This window comes from Brassica rapa, chromosome A06, assembly GCF_000309985.2.
Source record: "Brassica rapa cultivar Chiifu-401-42 chromosome A06, CAAS_Brap_v3.01, whole genome shotgun sequence".
NCBI lineage: Eukaryota > Viridiplantae > Streptophyta > Magnoliopsida > Brassicales > Brassicaceae > Brassica > Brassica rapa.
The window spans coordinates 984432-1007385 of NC_024800.2; the positions used below are offsets into that span (position 1 = coordinate 984432).

Genomic DNA, 22954 nt, shown 5'->3' on the forward strand with positions numbered 1-22954 from the left:
ATTTATTTCTTCAATTATTTTTATTTTTTATTTTTGCCAAGAATCTTTCAGTTATTTCTCCACCTCAAATTTCATGAAAAGAATAATATAAAATTGCAATCCTATCTTTTCTTTCTATCATAGAAAATAATTAATTATACATTTTAATAATTTAAATCATAATCAAGACTTAGTTAGGACGTGGGATTGGAAATTGTCTAGCTTTTCTAGAAGAAAAGAAACGAATTTGTCCAAAGTGTGACCCACATCAACCCAAGAAACTTATAAATTATATTTAAATAGTAAAGAGTTTATATATATAAGATTAAAGAAATCAAAATCATGGAATCTATCAAAGTCCAAATCTCCAAATCAGATCATCTCTCCTCCCAAAAGCCAAAGTCCATACCTCTCTCCTTCCCATTCATTCATCTTCTTCTCCATGACTACATCAGCTTCAATGAACCCATCTCTCTTTCGAGTAATCTGTATACTCCACTCAGTCATTGCTCTAACAAGTGGGACCCTAATGATGTTCTACACAGAGAAGGCTTCCATCTTCGGACCAGGAAGTGAGATCGCTAGCAAACTCAAAGGATCAACGCCGCACGATGAACTACTCATTCAGATATCTCAGTCTTTCTCCGGTTTGCTCCTCTTTGCTATTGGTTTGATACTGTTCATGGTGTCTTTCGTTAAAGACAGAGAGTTTCACGGCTTCTTCGCTGGAGGGTCTGTGATTCTCTACGTGTTGATGGCTTCTTGGAGGGTTTTGTTCGAGTGGAAGATTGAAGATCTTGCTTATGAATGGCCTAAGCAAGCTCTTGGAGATATAGCTTTAGGGATCTCTTGGGTTTTCTTTCTTGTTTATTCATGGAGAGAAAAGTATGATTGATTGATTGATGTTTTTGATTCTTGTTGTAACTTGTGGGCTAAGCAAGAACCTTTCAATCTTCAGATTTGGTAAGAGAGAAACTGAAAGCATCTGTCGGAATTCAGACAAGATCAGATCAGATCAAACAATAAATAGTTTGGATTCACATCTTCAGAAGATCAAGGATTTTATTTTGTTTGGTCTTTAATTATTGCTATGTATATCCTTTATATTTTGCTGAACCAATCCAAACTCATTGTGAAAAGAGAATCTGAGATTCTGATTTTTGATTAATTAATTATGAAAAAACTGAAAATTACATTCTATCTTATTATCCTCTTGTCAATTTGTAAAAAAAAAAACGTAAATATATGGTTATGGGTCCGGTGTAGCCCATTTTCAGCCACTAATAATGTAACTGAATTCAGTAGGATCATATGATTTTTGGTTTGATTTGAATGAACCGCTTTATATTCAGTGATGTAGAATTAAAACTACAGTAAAAATTATATAAATTAATAATGTTGAAACTGTAATATTTTAAGAAAGTTCTAATTTTAATTCAAATTTGATATCATTTTACAAATTTATATTTAAACGATAATTATTTTCATAAATATTTTAAATTTATTATGAAAATGATAAAATTAAGTCTCCTAAATCATTTATAGATGTTTAAAATTATTTATAAAATTTTATAAATCTAACCTTACCCCATAAATACTAAAAATAATCATTAAACTGTAAACTAATATATTAGAGTATTTTTATTAAGTGTATTTTTTGAAAATAGTATACAAGTTAGTGTATTTCAAACAAATTTTTAATATTTTATTAATTAACAGAATTATTAATTTATAAAAACAAATATCTAGATTTCTATATCTTAGAATATATTTTTTTATGAAACAAAAAAAATATTTGATTTCATTTTTTATATATTCATTTTTTAATTGAATTTAACTTTAATAATTTTTATTGTTTAATGCTTATGAAATATGTAACCTATAATTAAAATATGTTTTATATGTAATTTTATTAATTATCATCCATATATTATGAAATCTTAAGAAAAATAGAAATATATTACACTGTAAATATAAAACAAACAATACAATATATTATTTATATTTATATAAACTATATATATAATGAATTAATTTATGATTATAATGGGATCATATACATATGAAATCTTTTAAAAATTATTATCTTATTATTTAGGCTGTGGAAAACTTTACACCACTTCTAAAATACTCACTAATCAATCCCTTGTTGATTCTTTCTTTGATTGTCAATAAAATTAGTAGACTCATGTTATCTTTTGTGGGAAAAAACTATATCGGCTTAAATAGCCCATTTAGGGCCCATTAACTATTAAATTATTTTTAACTGTACTTCCGGTAAAGCTTCTAATTACAGTTCTCATTTCTTCTTTTTCTCCCGAAGATTCTCTCTGGTTCTCCGCTGCTCGACTCTTCCTCCTTTAAGCCGACCAAAGGTTAGTTGTTTATTTAAACCTCCGAAGCTTCTTGTCTTGATCTGTTTTGTTTCTCCAATTCTAAGATCATATTCATATGACGGTGCGATTGAATTTTAGAAACAGCTTCCATTGGTTTGTTTGCCTGCTTGCTCGTTCATTGGTTTAATAGAATTATAGTTTTTAGTTAAAATTGTTTCTGAATTTTTGTTCATCTGGGTAAGAGATTTCGTAATTTGAGGTTCTGGGTTTTAAGTTCCGACCAATGTCTTTAAAGGGTTTTGCCTGATTTATTTTATCTATGCTCCGGATTACTGAATCTATCAATCATTCACAAAGTTTGATTTTTGTTATTAGGGAGTATCATGTTACTAAAGCAGGTTGCATTGTTGATAATTAATACTTTCAGACTATATTGGTTTTAATTTAGAAGACCATTTCAATTGGTTTTAACTACACCAAGGTTTTAAACTCGTTGGTGTAGTTAAAAGAAGCTATGTTTCATGTTTATCATTGCTCTTTTGTTACTCTTAGAAGAGCTTTTAGATGTTTAATGTTTTATTGGATATATTCGTGTAGCTACAAGAAGCTATATTTTCATGGCGTTAACATTGTGAGAAAATGATTGTAGGATGAGTGGTTTACAAGCACAAGAGAGTGCGTGTTCCTTGAGCCAGCCAAGCAAAGATGTGGCTGCCACCGAGACAAAGCCAAAGAAGAGGATATGCTGTGCTTGCCCGGATACAAAGAAGCTAAGAGATGAGTGCATTGTAGAAAACGGTGAATCTGCTTGCACTAAATGGATCGAAGCTCATCTTATGTGTCTTCGCTCTGAGGGTTTCAAAGTTTGAGAATTGTTTAAAGACAACACAATAGATTGTTGATTTTGTTTTTCTGAAACTTACACAACACAACAAGTCATGTAATAACAGAGCAAACAGAAAGAGTTGCATTGGTCAAGATCAAATCAAATCTCTTACGTTTTTTGTGTGGTCAAGATCATCAAATCAAAACTATATATGTACTCACATTTATCAGTGATTTTTTATATCTCCAGCTTCCTTTTTAAAACTTGTAATTTTCTTGGTCAAAGTCCAACTTGTTTATTTATTTATTACTTTAGAAAGTAATAATTGTTTATTTATTTTATTAATGTATTTTTGTTAAAGATTATCTTATCTTCTTTTTGATTAGCTAGGAGTAGGACTAGGAAGGTTTTGCTCTGTGAATATCAGAGATTTAAAAAAATGACAAAAATAAAACCGTAAGCTCTCATATCCAACGGCTGTAAACTCCTGAACTCTCACCTTATTGGCTTCATCACAACCGTGGATTCAGCCACGTCAGCATAATATGGGGAAATTAATGTTCGGTTTCAGTGGGGTCCATACGCAGAGACCTTGTGTTCTAAGTCTTTAATTGTCTTAAAAACATTTAAACCCAAAAATGGACGAATCATAATTAAAGAAAGTAATAAAGACATTAACAAGGGGGAATTGGACTCTCGTTTTTGTTATAAAAAGAGAGCATTCAAAGGGATTTTGATAAAAATCTTCAAAAACAATATATAATATGGAGCCCGACGTGGTGGAGATCGCTCCTCCTCTGTTCCCTTCCGGTTCAAGAACTCGTAAACCCAGAAAGGTTCGATCTTTATCTTCTTTAATCATCCACAATTACGAGATCAATCTGTTTTGACTGTGCTCAATTTTACTGGTTTCACCTCGGAAAAAAGTGAACTTTTGTCCTTTTTAGGGCCTCCTTGTTGCTTGATGATCATCTGTGTTTTAGGGCTTATGTGGGTTTTTGATTGTGTTCTTAAAGTTTGGTCCTTTGATCTTGTTGTAGGCTGTGATTCCTGAAGTGATCGATGTGGAACAATACGAGTTCCGCAACAACAACAATAATGGTGTTATTGATGTGAAGAACAAAGGGAAAGCTATACAAGATGGGTCCTTTTATGATCACAACCTCTTTGATCATGTGGACATTGATGACTACTCCATGTTTCAAGCAGTTCTAAACTCTCAGGACTTCCCAACCGATGCAGAAGTGTTCATGTCCACTACTCAGCCTTGGGGGTTTCCAAATTCCAAGGGGAGTAGAAGCAGCTCGACGGAAGCGGTTTGGAACACATCTATGGAGACTCCTCAGTCATGGGATTTCTTCTCTGGTTTGGCTTTCCCTCAAACTAGCAGCTACTCTTCGGTTTCATCATCCACTACTAAGGTTCTGCCTCAGGCTCCTGATATAGTGATGGTGCCAGCTCCTCCTCCTTCAAGATCTTTTAAACTTGATCGTTCTGGTAGCTCTTCCAAGACTCTAGCGGCTGAGGTTGTTCCTTCAGCTCAGGCTGACTTTCTGAAGAGCTTTAAAAGGTTTGAAACTGTTGATGACTTCTCAGATCATCACTATGCTTCTAAAGGGAAAGCTTCAAAGCAGGTGATGATTAAACCTTAATTGTTAAAGAAATCGCTAGACGGTGGTTAGACGCTTTATTATTTAAAAAAAAATCTATTTGGAAAAATCGTTTCGCTCATATCCGATTTGTCGACTAGGCGCCCGGGCGCCTAGACTGATTTTTAGAACACTGTTGAAATTTTATCATCTCAGGGGTTGTTTCTTTGATATTCATGATGCCTCTCTTTAATCTTAACAGCACTCAAAGAATTGGGTGAAGAAGGTTCAAGCAGATTGGCAGATTCTTGAGAATGATTTGCCAGGTTAGGTTTATACACTAATGCAGATCAATGCTTGCTACTTTCTTTCTTAAATCTTACTCTCTTTCTTTTTGCAAATAGAGACTATATTTGTGAGAGCTTGTGAAACAAGAATGGATCTTTTGAGAGCTGTGATCATTGGAGCTGAGGGAACTCCATACCATGACGGTCTTTTCTTTTTCGATATTCAGTTCCCTGATAGCTATCCTTCAGCACCACCAGTATGTTGTCAACATGTGTTTCTGTTTTTGGACCTTTAATGATGACTTGAAGTTTCTACTTTGTCGTTGACAGAAAGTTCATTACCATTCTGGTGGGCTAAGAATCAACCCGAATCTATACAACTGTGGTAAAGTATGTTTGAGTCTTCTCGGTACATGGACTGGTAACTCTAGGGAGAAATGGCTCCCAAAGGAGTCCACAATGTTACAGCTTCTTGTCTCAATCCAAGCTCTCATCTTGAATCAAAAACCGTACTTCAACGAACCGGGCTACGAGATGACCATGGGGACTCCATCAGGCGAGGCTCATTCCAAAGTTTACAGTGAAAATGTATTCATATTGTCGTTAAGGACAATGGTTTACAGCATGAGAAACCCACCCAAGGTACATAACTTAGTCTAAACCTGATTACTTATTACTTCAAAGCTTTTTAACATTGTCATGTCTTCATATGTGCAGCACTTTGAAGAGTTTGTTCGTAGCCATTACTTTGTGAGGGCACTTGACATAGTGAAAGCTTGTAATGCTTATAAAGACGGAGCTCCGGTTGCTTCTATAGTGAAAGGTGGCGTCCAAGACATTGAAGAGACTAGTGAGAGCGGTTCCAAGAAGTTTAGGAACGATGTGGCTGCCTTTATGAAGACAGTTGTGGATGAACTCGTTAAGTTAGGAGTGAAGGAGCTTGAAGAAAAGCCCAAACCACTTCCTGAGAACAATGCTAACGCAGAGAGTATCAAAGGAAACCGTAAGAGAAGCAGATCAGTTAGGTGAGCCAAAGCCACCATTTTGTTTCTCATGTTTCTAATAATTTGGAAGTAGAGGGAAATAGGAAAAGTAATTTTTGTTGTTTTCCCCAAATTTGTGATAATTTATGTTATGATGAATATTATTGAGAATTAGGCCCTTGGCATCTTTACTTCGAACCGAACCAAAAGAATCTAAACCGAGATGAACATCTAATTCTAACCGAAATTAAAACTGAATGGGTATCCAAAAATTGAATACAATGTATTTATTTATAATATTAGTTATATTTAGTTTTGGAATAATCAAATGTTTTAAGTATTATAAACTGAATATTTAAGTCCTTTAAATGATATAATATTTGAATTTTATGAGTATTTTTATCCAAAATATCTGAAATTAGTCGGATGATTCAATATTTAATGCGGATTTTTGTCTGAAACTCCAAAATTATGAAAAAATCTTTAACCGAAATTAACATGAATTTTCAGATATTAACATGTTTCCTAATTTTGTTAGCTGAAAAAAAAAACAGAATTGAAACTAAAAGGAATTTTAAAAATATCAGAACGTTTAAAAAAAATAAAAAATTAAACCACCAAACAAAATAAGAATCGAATCGTCCATGCCTAATTGAGAAACTTAGAATTAGTTTTCATATACATTTTAATTGATGATGAAATTTGATGACTTATGTAATGTTAGTATATGTTTTCATTGATTACTTTTAGATTGTAATCTTGACTCAGACTTAGTAATGATTATATAGAACTAATAAAAGGTCAAGCCATTCCCCAGTTTTTGCAGGACATGTGTCCTCTGTTTCTGACTAAACTCGCCATTTGCAAAGCACATGAAGGTGAATCAACGTGAAGAATAAAATTAGCAAGTGGATTTTTGGATTTAAAGAGCTCTTGAAAAAGAGTAAAATATATATGTACAGCTTTCGACAAATCCAAAACAGGCTTGTCATTGTCATGAATCTGGCAAATCATTACGGCAAGTAGGACACGTGAGATGATTCTTGAGCCAAGCATCAATACAAACCGCATGATACATATGTCTGCAAACCGGAAACACTCTACATTCTTCATTCACAACATAACCACTGAGACAAATGGCACATTCTCTCGACCTCTCTTCGTCCTCGTGGCTGTTGCCTTGTCCAAAACGCAATTTCGGGAGTAGGGTTTCAATCTCGCTTTGTGTCAACCCTCGTTTTCTTTTTTCTTCTCTCTCGGAATATGGTAAGTGTAGATCTGTCGGGATGATTGCATGGTACGTAACGATTCTAGCACGGTGTTGGCCTCTTTGGACTCCGATCTCGAGATCTAGGTCGAGACATGTTCCTAAGAATGGTCTGAGAATACAGTCGATGATGACGTAGATTACAAGGATGATCGCTGAGGTTGCTATAAGAACAATAAGCAAGAAGCAGAGACCAATGAAAACGGCAATGCCAAGCACGGTGATGAAACTAACCACATCTTCGTCTGAGCTCATCATTTTTTTTTTTGTTGAAAGAAAGAGGTTTCAGATTTTTTTTTTGTTCAAGATGATGACTTACATGTGACAACACAAAGATTTAAACTGATTTATATTTAGTAATGAAACCTGTAGTTCAGTTGTTTATGATAAGCCAGGGTCATTGACTTGTGTGTATTTCTAAATTTAGGGTTTGGTTTCAAATTCATATCTTCTGTCTTTTATGATTTATATGTATTTATATAGTTGTTATCTCAACATTATCCGAAACCGTTAGAAGGATAATAGCACTAACTGACTTAGCTATGATCCATTTTTTTTAAACAACAATTGTGGAAATCCTCTAAAGTCTAGTATAATAGTTAAGTGATAGTTTATTAAATACTTTTATGCCAAAAATAGCCCAAGAAACAATAATCTGAAATCGTTAGAAATATAAGTAAGCACAACATTGAATATATTGGAGAAGAGATACTTCAAATTTATTCATTCCAAACAGCAAATGAACCAATAAGAGAAACTTAAACTTTAGATAGCAAATGGTCGTTGTTCTTAACCAAGGGTGAGATATTCGATTGGGGAATAGAAACTTAAACTTTAATCTATCCACTTCAAATGGTAGATGAACTTAAATTTTTTCACAGGGTGGTGAAGAAGAAGACAACCCTGGTGGTGACGATGATTACTCTTCTGAAGATGATGAATCTTATGAAGATGACTCTCATAAATTCTGAATGCAAGATCTTTATGAAAAGTTATTTATAATATCCTTTTTCTTGCATGGTACGTGAAGGTGATCGATCGCGGTTCAGAACAAACTCAGGATACTCGAACTGAACCAATAACGAGAGGAAGAAACAGAGATCTTCCTATCCTATCGACTCACGGAGTGCATGTCGAACCAGTCCCAGCCGACATAGCTCCCCGGATTCACAACGTAAACTGTCAGAAAATTACGAGAGGCAGAGAGATAAGAGATATAATCAAGTTTTGCCTCGCTACTCTCCACAGTGAAATAACAGGGAATGGAGACCGGTGAGGTTGGAACAAGGTGAGGAAAAAAGGAACAAGGTATCGACACCAGGGACTGAAGACGAGGAGGTCGAAACTAGCTTTAATTAATTGCATAAGCAAATATAATCAGTTAAGTTTTCAGAACGGATATAGACAATTTACAAAATAGTTGAAATATTTTGTTAATGCTAAGTGATTTATACGTTAGATGCATAAAAGATAAATTTAAATTATTAAAATAATTTTAATAGTTTGGAATTATTATTATGAGTATATTAAGTGTGTAAAAAAACTAAAAAGATTAAGCAAAAACAAAGTTAAAATAGAGATTTTTTTTTTGAATTCTTTATGATCATTTATGTTCATACAAAGTTATTTTAATATATTTATAGTTTATATTTTTGTGAAAATTTATTTATAATATCATTTTTGCATCGGTTATTTATGACATATTGTAAGTTTATCCGATGGTAATCAACTATTATTAAGTGAAAGTCACTTAGTTTGTAGTCTTGTACCCAGGGACGAAGCCAGAATTTTATTTTAATGGGTGCACATCTTATATAATTAAAATAAATACCAAAAGAAGGATCGAACTTGAGATATCAATGGGTGCACAAGTACACTCTTACCATTTTTCCTAGCTAATTTTCTTGGCAGTTTAGATACTAAAATCATAATATCTAAAAGATTACGGGTGCACGTACCCCCATTAGTCATGCACTGGCTACGCCCCTGCTTGTACCCAATCTGACCTTCTATATACATTTTTAATGATCAACCATGAAAATTGGCATGTCTTTTGAAATTCGTTTGGCAGAAATTGTTGTTAAACTTTGAGTAATCGTTTAACTTGTCCCTTTATTTAGGATCAGTCACAAAGATAAAAAAGATAATATACCAAAATCAGTCAGTATTAAGATTTTGCAAATGTTTATTATAGTGTAAAGCTAAGGGAAGGACTTTAATTACAGAAAAAAAAAGAGATATTGTCGATCTAAGCTTATCATTATGGCTCTAAATGGTGGCCATTAAAATAGGAATATGAATGAGTAGGAAATAAATGAATAAGAACGAAATAAAAGGAATAAAAATGAATATTTATTCATTTTGTTCCATAACAAAATGACAAGGAATCAAACGCAGCGAAAATTTTCCATATGTATACGAACTGATTTTGGTTTAGCATCATTGATAGGTTGTTATAGAGGTCGATAACTTACCAACCTCTTCAATATGATCGAGCTTTCATATACTTGTAAGTGCCTGCTTCTCTATAAAACCAAAATACTATTACCTCTGAATTTATAAGGTTGATGTTTAGGACGTGTACACATGTTAAACAACTAATTAATTATTATTTGTTAATTAATTTTAGTTAGTGTTATTTGTTTCCCAATAAAGGTTGATATACTTTTATTAATATTTTAATTAATATTTTTAGTTTTAAATGAAAATGCATTAATTAAAGTCAAAACATCAAAATCTTTTGTGTACAACGAAAAAAACTAAAACATCATTTTTTGTACACGGAGGGAGTACTAAGCAATGAATCTACACCTGTAAAAAAATTATTTTCATGTATGTAAAACATTTGAAGAAAAGAAACACACTTGCTTTTATGTCATCTTATTGGCATAAGCTCTCGTGTACATCTAACAAAGGGAAAAAAGTTGGTGTAGATATGCAAAAAAAATATTTAGGAATCACAAAGTAATGGACATCTTGTAATTAAGTTCCTAAGTCGCCGGATTGATATCCCACATCTTCTTTTAAGCCTTGGCAAATTCTGCATTTTCACCCTAAACATATATAGAGTTTGATGAACAGCTTCTAGATGAAATGAAGATATTTAAAACTAATTGAATTAAATAAGAGAATTAACATAAATGTAGACGATATATCTGTTTGTACGAACCCAATGGGGTCTGTTTTCAAAGTACTAGAAGATGAAAGTTGATAATTAAGAGTAAGAAATGATAATATTGGATAAGCAGGGATATGAAAAAGAAGTGCCTAAGTAGTATTCTTATTACAAATCTCGATTGTTTTAGAGTAGACAATAACTTTTTTGGTTTAAAATTTACTTCAGAATATAAGAAAATACATAGAAACAATTGAAAAACATGGAATCGTAATTCACACGAGCATGAACGTAAACAAATACCAATTATATCTCCTCAACAATAACTTAACTAAATGATTAAAAGAAATTCGAAAATATCCGAATAATTATTATACCTTATTATCTCCAGTTTAGTTTGACGATCATAGGTGATTTGACAATTTTATGTTAACATCGTTAACACTTGAATCGTGCATTTCCTAATTGACAAGTTCTTAAAACTCGGTTAAAAAACGAATTGTCGATAGGATTTTTCCTTACACGACAGACACAAGCTAATAATTCTGGTGTTATTGTCCCGTTCCAAACTGCACAACATTTTGCCTTCCACTGGTTATTTATCGGAACTTTGTCTTCCACTCCGGGCATACACGACATAATAGTTTTAAGGCAATCACTATTGATCGTAGCCGGGAATGATGTCAACATCATCACAAAGACGATGCACATCAATGGAATAAACTTCATTTTGGGTTAATTAGTAGCGCTCGTGATAATTTGCCTCAGAATAAAATATTTTTTGAGAAATTTGAAACTATTTATTTTGGAAAATATTGTATGTTCTGAGGTAGTTAAATAGCAAGCTGAAATGAGCAAAAAGTGGGAATATTGAAGGTGGAAATCGAGTACTAAACATAAGGGAGGCTACATGCACTGATTTCTATTTTTTTTTTGTCAAAATTTCTATTTTTAGTTACAAAGTGTTAATCTTCAAAAAAAAGTATGACTTGATCAAATGAGAGATTCAGGGCCTGACTGGTTCAAACGCAGCGGTTGCGGTTGCGGCTGCGGGCGTTTGCAGATGCGGATGGTTGCGGTTTCTAGCGGTTTTAAGAGATTTGTACGACTGGTTATGCGGTTAGAAATTGGTGCGTTTGCGGGATACTTATGACTGGTTAACTACCAAATACAGCTGCAGTTAAATAATAAATTAACAATATTTACATTTTATATAATTATAAAAATATCAAAAAATCATAATATTATAATAAATATGTAAATTATATTTTCAAAGTTATAGTTTTAAATTTTTAAAATTATAGAAAATATTTTTATTTTAAAATTTTATAATATTAATTAAAATATAATATATATATTTTAGTATTTTTATAATTCCATTTTAAAAAATTTATTGAATATTTTTATTTTTGTATTTATATGGTTTTTTTTTAAAAAAGAAAAAAAATTAACCTCCCGCAACCGCAAACGCTAGCTGGAACCAGCTTTTGAATTTGAGAGGTTCGGAGCGGTTTGAAACGATTTGTAACGGTTTGTATGATTGTTTCGGAACGCTGTCAACCGCCACTAACCTCAAAAGCTGCGTTTGCGGATGGTAGTGGGGAAACCAGTCAAGCTATCAATGAGAGTGCTTATAAATCGATCTCTTAGTGAAAAGTTATTTATAATATATTTATAGTTTATAACTTTATATCTTTATGAAAAGTTATTTTTAATATTTTTGCATCAGTAATTTATTTTATGGTAATCAACTATTCTCTCTGTTTCAATTTACTTTGTGTTTAAGGTTTTTTTTTTGCACACCAATTAAAACTGTTAAATTTTATTTATTTATTTCTTTTTACATTAACTAAAGCTAATTCATAAAATATAGTATAAATGGTTAAAACATCAAATAATATATAAATATTTTTAAAAAATTGAAATCATTAGTTAAATTGATATAAAAATAAAATCTTAAAACATCGATTAAAATTAAACATCGACTTAGGTGTAGTCTTGTACCTAATCATATATATTAATTGAAAATTATTTAAAAAATAGTAACCTATTTTATATTAATTAAAAAAGAGATTTGATGATGTGTCACTTAATTAGAATGTCAATTTGTCTTACGTGACAACATAATAATCAATTGAATAATTTGTAGGTCCAAAATCCAATTGCTAAGGTACATTATATTAACTCAAAATATAAGAAACATGTATTATTTTCTTATATAAAAGCTACGGTGTTACCTAATATGATTAACACATATATGAAAATTAATGATTATATATAAAATATTTGACAACAATTTTTGTATCATTCTTCATTTTTGTTTAATTTTATATTATTAAAAGAAATTTAACAATCATATTAACCATATAATAAAAAATTTAGATTTTTCATACATGTTATATTTTAATTTTCTAAAACGACTTTAAATTACAAAAAAATTAAACATTCCTTTGAAAAATTTATGATCATTAGCTTTATTTGTTTTGTTATAACAAGATACAATGATCATAAAATTGTATTAATAATATCAATTTTTATTTAATAGATATTCACATAAAAATATATATATATATATATATATATTAATATTTTTTAAATTAAACTATGTACCATACCATTTAAAAATACATAAATATGTCAATTTTGAAATTTGCATTGAAAGAGTATTGAGACTTTAATATTTTAATTTTAAAATTTGCATCGAAAAATATCACATCAAAAATTTGGGATTAATGATTTAAATTTTTTGTTACATCAAATATACAAATTTTTATAAAACCATATAAGTAGAAAGTCTCAATAATAAGTATTATATTAAAATATGCTATATATTTATGTCAATACCATTGGAATATAGTTATATACCATATTAAATAAATAAAATGATTATTTTGATTTATTCACCATAGGTATATTGTAAATACACAAGAGGTATTATGTTGATTTATGTGATTACTCTAATCTCCTATATATTAATTGAGAAATAATTCAGCATGTGTAAGATTTTATAAATTAATATTGTTCAAAAATCTTACAAGAGATCGATACAACAAGATTTATTTAGAAGCTATTGAAATCACATAGTCGAGAACACAAATTGTACAACAAATTTGCTTTCCTAACCTAACCCCTTTCTATTCGTCACAACACCGAGAGATAATATTTGGAAGTGTCGATTTACAATCTTAAATGATAAATTTTTTATGTTCAGCCTATTGTTTTTCTTAAATTGACTTAAAACAGTTTTTAATGATTAATCAAATGGACCACATACATAGTAAAATGTGTTTTGGTTTAAAAATGATTGCATACCCAAAATTAATATGAACAATCATCATTTTCGCTTAAAATTTTGTCACAATAAAAATACAGGGTTTGCAAAAAATCCAAATCCAAAAAAAAAAACCGAACCAAAACCGATCCAAAATACAGTACTGAACTTTAACCAAATTGATTAGATATCCGAATAGGTTCAAAATTTTGGTATCTAGAGAACCGGAACCGAAATATTTCGGGTATCAAAATATATCCGAACCAGATTTATATACTTAAATATATAATTATTTTTAAATTTAATATCTAAAAGAATATACAAAATATACAAGATGTTTTTAAGTTGTCCAAAATACTTGGAAATATATACAAATAGTTATAAGTACATGTTTAAAATAGTTAAACGATACTTAAAATACATAAAATACTTAAAATATCTATTGATCTTCTATCCAAATATTTAAGTTAAACCAATTTTTATGTTAAGTTTACCTAAATCTCAATCCTAATGATGAATATCACAACTAGCAATCTATAGTTGGGGCTGATAACCTATTTAAACCTTAAACCTAACAAGAGAACTATTCAGACATGGCTAAGCAAACAAGAAAGCACATTTTGCCTCTAACATGTTGGTAAGCTATAAATATTAGGTGAAAACTTGTCAAGGGTAATCTTGTAAATTGGTGAAGTCTTGTGCTCTACATCGGCTGGAACCGAATGGCTTCTGCGCGCTTCGCTGTCGATCGATGTTACAGGGTGTAGAACACTTTTCCTTGTTTTTAAATGTACTTGTGTAATCGAATCAGGGCCGAATATTATATGATATGCTGTAAGAACCACCAATCTTTTGTAGTCTTACGCAGTAGCATACTACTAGGATAATATATATGAATACTTGTGTTTAATTAATACATCTAATAAAGATAATGATTATATTATAGAGTGAGAATATGTAGTCATATTCAGTGTCGTGCGAAGGTTATTAGGGGTCTAGGATAAAAATAATTTATTTTATATCAAATATGCGTATTAATTTTTTTAATACGAACCAGAAAATAAATTGTTTTTTTATCTTATATTTTAAAATAATTTTTAAGAAAAAATAATCTTATGAAAATTAATGGCAAAAGTTATATTTTGGTTACAACTGAAAATTGTATATACAAACTCAAACTATATGCAGAGAAGACATTCAAAATAAAAAATATATAATGAAATTAATATTCACAACAACTAAGCAGAAATAGTAATATTATTGAAAAGTATTAAGAGATAATTATAGTTTTTATCGTATCATATATTAATTATATGATTTATGAATATAGAAGTCCCAAAATGTACTAATGTGAGAAGAGGTCTGGAGCCAATGCCCCAAAATTGATAAGGTGAGCACGGCTCTGGTCATATTATTATTATTATTATTAGCTTCAATCAGGAGAGCATTTGACTAGGACAGCAGAACGTGATATATGCTTGAAAGAGGTGTGTCAATTGTGTGAGAGAAATCTGAGATCTTGGTCCCATTGTCTCATTGACCTTAAAGACGCTTATTAAACGACTTGTAACCAACAAGAGCTACTCACACACATCGAGAGAAAATAATTATTCATCAGGATTCAATCTGTGAAAGGTTTTATTGATTTTCAAATCAGAAAAACAATTAGCAATTAGTGACATTTCTCTATTATACTAGTGGGTATGTACAATCATATTTTAGATGTGAGATTTCCAACAATGACGTTGCTGTTTCTCTTAATATATTTTTAAATGTTTTCTTTATGTTTATCTTTTATGTTTTTTTTTTGCTTAAGGTCTTTTTGTGTTTATTACAATGAATCTGTGGAATGGTCCTGCTGAAGTGATTGTGGAAGGTGGATGGATGTACCTACTAATAGATTCAACAACTGAATTATATCACGCAATTTTATGCAGACTAGGCTATCCGTGTCAGATAACTGTATTGTACTTCAAAAAAGTTTATAGCGAAAAAGTTCAATGCATAAATGAAAATAATATTACAAACTGCAATATTTAGAAATATAATTACTTGCAAATCTAGTATTTAATGTGACATATAATTGAAATATATTTTTACTTGTATATTTATATACCAATGTATTATTTTCAAAATTATGCAAAAAAATAATACAAATGAATTGTTAATGGGTTCAGAAGTACACGACAACTGGAAATTATGATTTGATCAGTTGGTCATGTGTGAAGGTCCCTATAAATAGGATACTTATATAATTTTATGAATCTTATTATATAAATAATATCAATGATTTTTAATTAATTGAGTGATTAATTTTATTTTCTAGATATTACTGTTTAAGAAATATTATAATCAGTTACAGATGACAAATGTATATTTCTCTTAAAAAACTTATTTTCAAATAATATTTTTAATAAATAAATTATCAATCTATTTTTAATCAGTAACTCTATTTTAATTAGAGGTATTTCTAAAATAATGTAATAAATATTAAAATTATTAGTTTTACTTGTAATGTATTTTTGATGATAATTAGAAAATAAGAATATCTTTAAATAATCTAATCTCATAATCTGAAATTATATTTAAAATATATATTTTAAAATTATTATAATGCTAAATAAAAAAATTCAAATAATTGTGGTCAAGAAGTTAAAATTATGGTTGTCATTTCGATGAATAGTATATTGTTAAACTAGTGTAATAAGTTATTATTACGTTGTAGAACTCAAAGTAATTTATTTATATTTTAAATATTATAAATTTGATTCGCTTATGTAATTACATACCACTTCATTTTTTATTTTATTTTATTTTAGACAAAAACAATATATATCAAATTATATAATTCAGTGGATCTTTTTTCAAAAAAAGGAAGACTTTTTCAAAAAAGAAGAAGAAGATATAAGACTACAAAGTGAACGTGGCTATATTATTAATCAGAAATGCATTCAATCTGGACAGCATTTAATTAGGACCGCAGAACGTGATACACATGCCTTCTTTATCCATTGTGTGAGAGAGATTTGAGATTTTGGTGCCATTATCTAATTGACCTTCAAGACGCTTATAAAGAGACGGTTTTTGTTGCCAACAAGAGATGTCACAACGAGAGAGACAGAGAGAGCACTGACTTGATGGATGAAATTAGGGTTTTGTACCGTTTGGTAATAACGGTTATGTGCTTTGTGTGTTTAGGGCTTAGTGTTGGGATGTGCTCAGAGTCCGATGCCTTGATCAAGACTTACGTGTCTTCCACACTACACTCTGATGACTTGCTCAGTTCCACAAAGCTCCAAATTATCAACCTTTTTTTTGCTATCTTAAATATCGTGGATTATAAAAAATTTGTAGGATAATCACACTATGCACAACCCATCTTTTAAAATGAAATCATTGCATTTTTTATTTAAATCTCTGTTTTGTTCTTTGTGTATATAGTCCACGAAGTCCCTAAATCGGACTGGGATTCATTGGTGATGGAGTCCAAAGCCCCGGTGATGGTTTTGTTCACAGCCTACTTGTGCCCAACATGTTTTATCATGAGTTTCAATATGGACACTTTGGACTTGAAATTCGCAGGGAGGTTCAAATTCTACAGTGTCGACCTTGATGACGAGCCAGAGATCGGAGCACGTTGGGGTGTACTAACTTGCCCCACCACAGTTGTTTTCAAATTGGGAAAAGTAATGGATAAGCGCACAGGATTTCTTAACGAAGCGACACAGATGGATATCGTCGAGAAATATATATGAGAACTCTTGGGCATTGAGTCTTACGTATGGTTTTTATATCTAAAAATGTTTGAGTGTTGCGTGTATCTTTATGTTATTACGCAAAAATAAAATTACTACAACATGATTACTCGAGAAAAATAGCATCTCCTGAGGTAACAGTTTCTCCTTCCAACGTATTATAATACTTCCGCGTAATGTCCTTACCATCATTGCTCTTGAGGATAGTAAGACTTTGACCGTCATTAACAACTCTCTGTAAAAATGGATTGTTTGATTGAAAGATACAAAGTTGACTTGTAGTTTTTGGTGATTTTCAAACATAGGATGTAGACTAGAATGAGAGTTTTACTCCTATTGCAAAATTAGTGACCCCAAGAGCTTTTCTCAAACTCGCAGCTTTTCAAGATTGAAAAGTGTATCAGATGGATGTTAATAATGTGTTTTTATGGTGACCTTGATGAAGCAATTTCGGTGCGATCACATATAGATGTTGATCCAAGGATCATGGAAAAACAAGTTTTGTCGTTTGCAATAAATCACTTTATAATTTTAAGGAAGCTCTACGGTGTTGGTTTGAAATACTAACAGTTTTTATAACTCAAAATTTGGTTTTCCGGCCTTAAGATCTGTACCATCTGGGTAATGCATAGGTAGTGAACGGTGTGAAGAGGCACTAGAAAAATAGGAGAAGTGCTATGTTGTTGGTAGAGCTCCTATTCCAAGTTTCTGAAAGTATATATAGGGAACTTCAACAAACGCCCTTGCAGCTAAAAGAGGATCCATAGCAGCTCAAAGTACTTGAAAATGGGCTATATGATGGTAACATAAAATGGAATCATAAAGCTCACGGAGTCGAAACCTTGAATCTTCAATGTGCCAAAGAAGCATGTCCTAGCGTACAAATACAGATCATGCTTTCGAATTTTACACTTCAACCCTTTTCCTTGTTTTTAAATGTGACTTGTGTAATCAAATCAGGGACTAATATTTATATGATATATGCTGTAAGAACCACCAATCTTTTGTAGTCTTATGCAGTAGCATACTACTAGGATAAGATATATGAATACTTGTGTTTAATTAATACATCTAAGAAAGATAATGATTATATTATAGAGTGAGAATATGTAGTCATATTATTATTATTATTAGCTTCAATCAGGAGAGCATTTGACTAGGACTGCAGAACGTGATATATGCTTGAAAGAGGTGTGTCAATTGTGTGAGAGAAATCTGAGATCTTGGTCCCATTGTCTCATTGTGATACAGGGAATGCTATAAGTACGTCACTGGACACGTCAGCTAAATGAAAGAGAGCAACAAGAAGTATAAAAACAGAAGAAGCTTTCACTTGGAGAATTATCGAAAAAGATCAAAAAGTTTGTTAGAGTCTTCTTCTTCCTTTTCTCTGTGGTTACTGTGATTTTCCTGTGAATTTTCTAGGAAAATCCCTCAATTGTTGTTCTAGAACTGTTTCTTCTTCTAAGTTCTTCACACATTGAGAGTTGGTTTGGCGTTTTATGAACGTGATTCCAAAGTTACTATTCATCATCTTCTCCAATACAGATTTTCTGTATCACATTGACCTTAAAGACGGCTTATTAAACGGCTTGTAACCAACAAGAGCTACTCACACACATCGAGAGAAAATAGTTATTCATCAGGATTCAATCTGTGAAAGGTTTTATTGAAAGGTGTTTCAAAAAAAAAAAGGTTTTATTGATTTTCAAATCAGAAAAAAATTTAGTAATTAGTGAATTGTTTCATTTCTCTATTATACTAGTGGATATGTACAATCCATATTTTAGATGTGAGATTTCCAACGATAACGTTGATGTTTGTCTTAATTTATTTTTAAATGTTTTCTTTATGTTTATCTTTTATGTTTATTACAATTAATTTGTGGAATGGTCCTGCTGAAGTGATTCTGGAATGGGTGGATGTACCTACTAATTGATTCATCAACCGACTTATTTCACGCAATTTAATGTAGACTAGGCTTATCCGTCTCAGATAACTGTATTGTAGTTCAAAGAAGTTTATAGCGAATAAGTTCAATGCATAAATGAAAATAATTTTACAAACTGCAATATTTAGAAAAATATAGTTACTTGCAAAACTAATATATAATGTGACATATACATGAAATATTTTTACTTGTATATCTATATACAAATTTATTATTTTCAAAATTATACAAAAATATAATACAAATGAATTGTTAATGGGTTCAGAATTACACGAACCAATATTTTTAAAAAAAACTCATCCATTGATTAAATATTTTGAATATAATAACATAAAACAACTGAAAAATTATGATTTGATCAGTTGGTCATGTGTGAATCTCCCCATAAATAGTGTACTTATATAATTTTATTTTCTAGATATTCTGTTTAAGAAATATTATAATCAGTTATAGATGATAAAAGTATATTTCTATTAAAATGTTTTATTTTTTCAAATAATTTTAGTAAACAAATTATCAATCCATTTTTAATCAGTAACTCTATTTTAATTAGATATATTTCTAAAATAATGTAATAAATATTAAAATTAATGTTAAATGTTTCTAGTAGTGTATTTTTGATCAAATAATTAGAAAATAAGAATATATTTAAATAATGTAATCTCATAATCTGAAATCATATTTTAAAAATATATATTTTATATAAAAAATTATATAATAATAAATAAACAATTCAAATAATTGTGATCAAGAAGTTAAAATTATGGTTGTCATTTCATTTGAATAGTATATTGTAAACTATTGTAATAAAAACATCTTTGCTTGTGAGTTATTATTTAAAACTCTTAAGTAATTGATTTATATTTTATCAATTTGATTCGCTTATGTAATTACATACCAGTCATCACTTCATTTTTTATTTTATTTTAGACCAAAACAATATATATATCAAACTATATAAATCAAGTGGATTTTTATCAAAAAAAAAAAAGACTTTAAAAACAAGAAGAAGATAAGACTACAAAGTGAACGTGGCGATATTATTATTTTAATTATAAATGCATTCAATTTGGACAGCATTTAATTAGGCCATGCGCAGCGATGAATTCTCAACTGATCTCTAATTATTAAATTAATGAAAATAAATGAACAAGGAAGAGAGAGAATGAAAAACGTTTCTTCTTGAAGAGACTAAAAAAAATCTGAAGAGACTCCGCTTCCATTTTATCTTCTTTTCATTGGGTAAATTTCATTTAGTTTTGAAATTTAATTACAAATAATATTATACTAGTTTTTTTATTGATTAGATACCATGGGAAGAACTTCTACCACTAATGATGCTCTTAGGACCTCAGAATACATGCCTTAGAAAGTTCTCTATGCATTGTGTGAGAGAGATTTGAGATCTTGGTGCCATTATCTCATTAGCCTTCAAGACACTTATAAAACGAGGGTTTTGTTGCCAACAAGAGAAGTCACAACGAGAGAGACAGAGAGAGCACTGATTTTGATGGATGAAATTAGGGATTTGAACCGTTTGGTAATAACGGTTATGTGCTTTGTGTGTTTAGGGTTTAGTGTTGGGATGTGCTCAGAGTCCGGTGCCTTGATCAAGACTTATGTGTCATCCTCACTATACTCTGATGATTTGCTCAGCTCCACTAAGCTCCAAGGTATCAACTTTAAAAAAAAAAAAAATAAGTATCTTACATAACGTGGATAATCTTCTATACAAAAATTCGGGATATTCTCTATGCACCCATCTTTCCAAATGAAATCATCGCATTCTTTTTTTTTTGACAACATCATCGCATTTTTTATGTTAAATCCATTGTTGTTTGTATAGTCCCTTATGTCGCTGAATCAGACTGGGATTCATAGTTATGTTCACAGCCGATATTGATTTAGAGCGAGAGATCGCACCACGTTGGGACATACGAGCTCTCCCCACCATCGTTGTTTTCAAAGGGGGATACTTAGTGGCTACTCGCGCCGGAGCTCTTGAAGTAAAGACACTGAGGGAGATCATCGAGAAATATATGTGATGACTGGGCATTGAGTCTTAAGCATGGTTTATACATTTTATATGTTTGAGTGTTGCGTGTATCTTTATGTTATCACTCAAAAATAAAACAATTACAACATAAATTATAGAGAATAACAGCATTTTTGAGAAATCAGTTTCTCCTTCCAAGTTCCAACATATTATACTCGTAAGGTCCCTAGACTCCCTACTATCATCGTCATGGTCATGCGATGCTCATGACTCACTGAGACTACTTTTATGTACAAGATTTTTTTAAAAAGATTTTCAGTGCGGTCACCAAGACACCAAAGTCCATATATTTTTAGAAAAATTCAAAATATATGACAATATTGTTTTAATACCTAGTTTCATCCTGCACTAACATATGATGATGTTCAAAGAGGTTTGGTGCTTTTGTGCTCTCCGTTTATCAAGAAAATAATAATTTTATATTGGTTATTCCATCGATTTAGGGGGTATTATGAAGTTTTACTAAATTAATTGATAAAAACAATTGAACGATGCTCATTTACCATGAAAAAGAGTTTAGCATATATTAATACAAATGTAGAATATGGTAGAAATTTTAAAACAACACTAAAGATTATAGGATTCAGTATATAAAGTATTTACCAAAAACTCAATATTTTTGTAGGAGTTAGTCCATAGATTTTGAGAAAATTTCAAAAAATAAGATAATATTTTTTTAATGCTTAGTTGCATCCTGCACTAACATTTGATGATGGTCAAAGAGGTTTGGAGCCTCTGTGCTCTTCGTTTATCAAGAAAATAATAATTTTATATTGGCTATTCCATCGATTTAGGGAGTATTATGAAGTTTTACTAAATTAATTGATAAAAATAATTGAAAGATGCTCATTTACCATGAAATAGAGTTAAGCATACATTAATACAAATGTAGAATATGATAGAAATTTTAAAACAACACTAAATATTATAGGCTTCAGTATATAAAGTATTTACCAAAAACTCAATATTTTTGTAGGGGTTAGCCCATAGATTTTGAGAAAATTTCAAAAAATATGACAATATTGTTTTAATGCCTAGTTGCATCCTGCACTAACATATGATGATGTTCAAAGAGGTTTGGAGCCTTTGTCGTCTCCGTTTATCAAGAAAATAATAACTTTATAGTGGTTATTCCATCGATTTAGGGAGTATTATGAAGTTTTATTAAATTATTTGATAAAAACAATTGAAATATGCTCATTTACCATGAAAAAGAGTTTAGCATACATTAATAAAAATGTAGAATATGGTATAAATTTGATAACAACACTAAAGATTATAGGCTTCAGTATATAAAGTATTTACCAAAAACTCAATATTTTTGTAGGGGTTAGCCCATATATTTTGAGAAAAATAAAAAAATATGACAATATTGTTTTAATGCTTAGTTGCATCCTGCACTAACATATGATGATGTTCAAAGAGGTTTGAAGCCTTTGTGCTCTCCGTTTATCAAGAAAATAATAATTTTATATTGTCTATTCCATCGATTTAGGGGGTATTATGAAGTTTTACTAAATTAATTGATAAAAACAATTG

At 30.5% G+C, this 22954-nt stretch overlaps 4 protein-coding genes and 1 long non-coding RNA gene across 6 annotated transcripts; 4 read left to right on the forward strand and 1 right to left on the reverse strand.

Annotated features, from left to right (window-relative positions):
• Window positions 1–164: 164 nt before the first annotated feature.
• LOC103871161 lies at window positions 165–1177 on the forward strand. Its single transcript, XM_009149390.2, has one exon. The coding sequence runs from the start codon at window positions 422–424 to the stop codon at window positions 872–874; it is 453 nt and encodes a 150-aa protein (XP_009147638.1). The 5' UTR covers window positions 165–421; the 3' UTR covers window positions 875–1177.
• Window positions 1178–2965: 1788 nt separating this feature from the next.
• On the forward strand, window positions 2966–3317 carry LOC103871162 (cytochrome c oxidase copper chaperone 2). Its single transcript, XM_033272499.1, has one exon. It carries the CDS (start codon window positions 2966–2968, stop codon window positions 3182–3184), a length of 219 nt encoding a protein of 72 aa, XP_033128390.1. The 3' UTR covers window positions 3185–3317.
• Window positions 3318–3650: 333 nt separating this feature from the next.
• On the forward strand, window positions 3651–6195 carry LOC103871164 (putative ubiquitin-conjugating enzyme E2 38). Its single transcript, XM_009149392.3, has 6 exons — window positions 3651–3977; window positions 4182–4775; window positions 4993–5056; window positions 5135–5274; window positions 5348–5659; window positions 5735–6195. Exons 1-6 carry the CDS (start codon window positions 3906–3908, stop codon window positions 6044–6046), a joined length of 1494 nt encoding a protein of 497 aa, XP_009147640.1. The 5' UTR covers window positions 3651–3905; the 3' UTR covers window positions 6047–6195.
• A 230-nt stretch (window positions 6196–6425) lies between these two features.
• LOC103871165 (putative RING-H2 finger protein ATL19) lies at window positions 6426–11580 on the reverse strand. Of its 2 annotated transcripts, none has more exons than XM_033272496.1 (2): window positions 10760–11580; window positions 6426–10307 (listed from the first exon to the last, which is right to left on the reverse strand). In XM_033272496.1, exon 2 carries the CDS (start codon window positions 7523–7525, stop codon window positions 6995–6997), a length of 531 nt encoding a protein of 176 aa, XP_033128387.1. In that variant the 5' UTR covers window positions 7526–10307; window positions 10760–11580; the 3' UTR covers window positions 6426–6994. The 2 variants fall into 2 exon arrangements, with proteins under 2 accessions (XP_033128387.1, XP_033128386.1); XM_033272495.1 differs by having other exon boundaries at window positions 6426–10320.
• A 141-nt stretch (window positions 11581–11721) lies between these two features.
• On the forward strand, window positions 11722–21536 carry LOC103871167. Its single transcript, XR_633499.2, has 2 exons — window positions 11722–21032; window positions 21206–21536. It is a non-coding gene; the product is annotated as an uncharacterized LOC103871167 (long non-coding RNA).
• Window positions 21537–22954: the final 1418 nt, after the last annotated feature.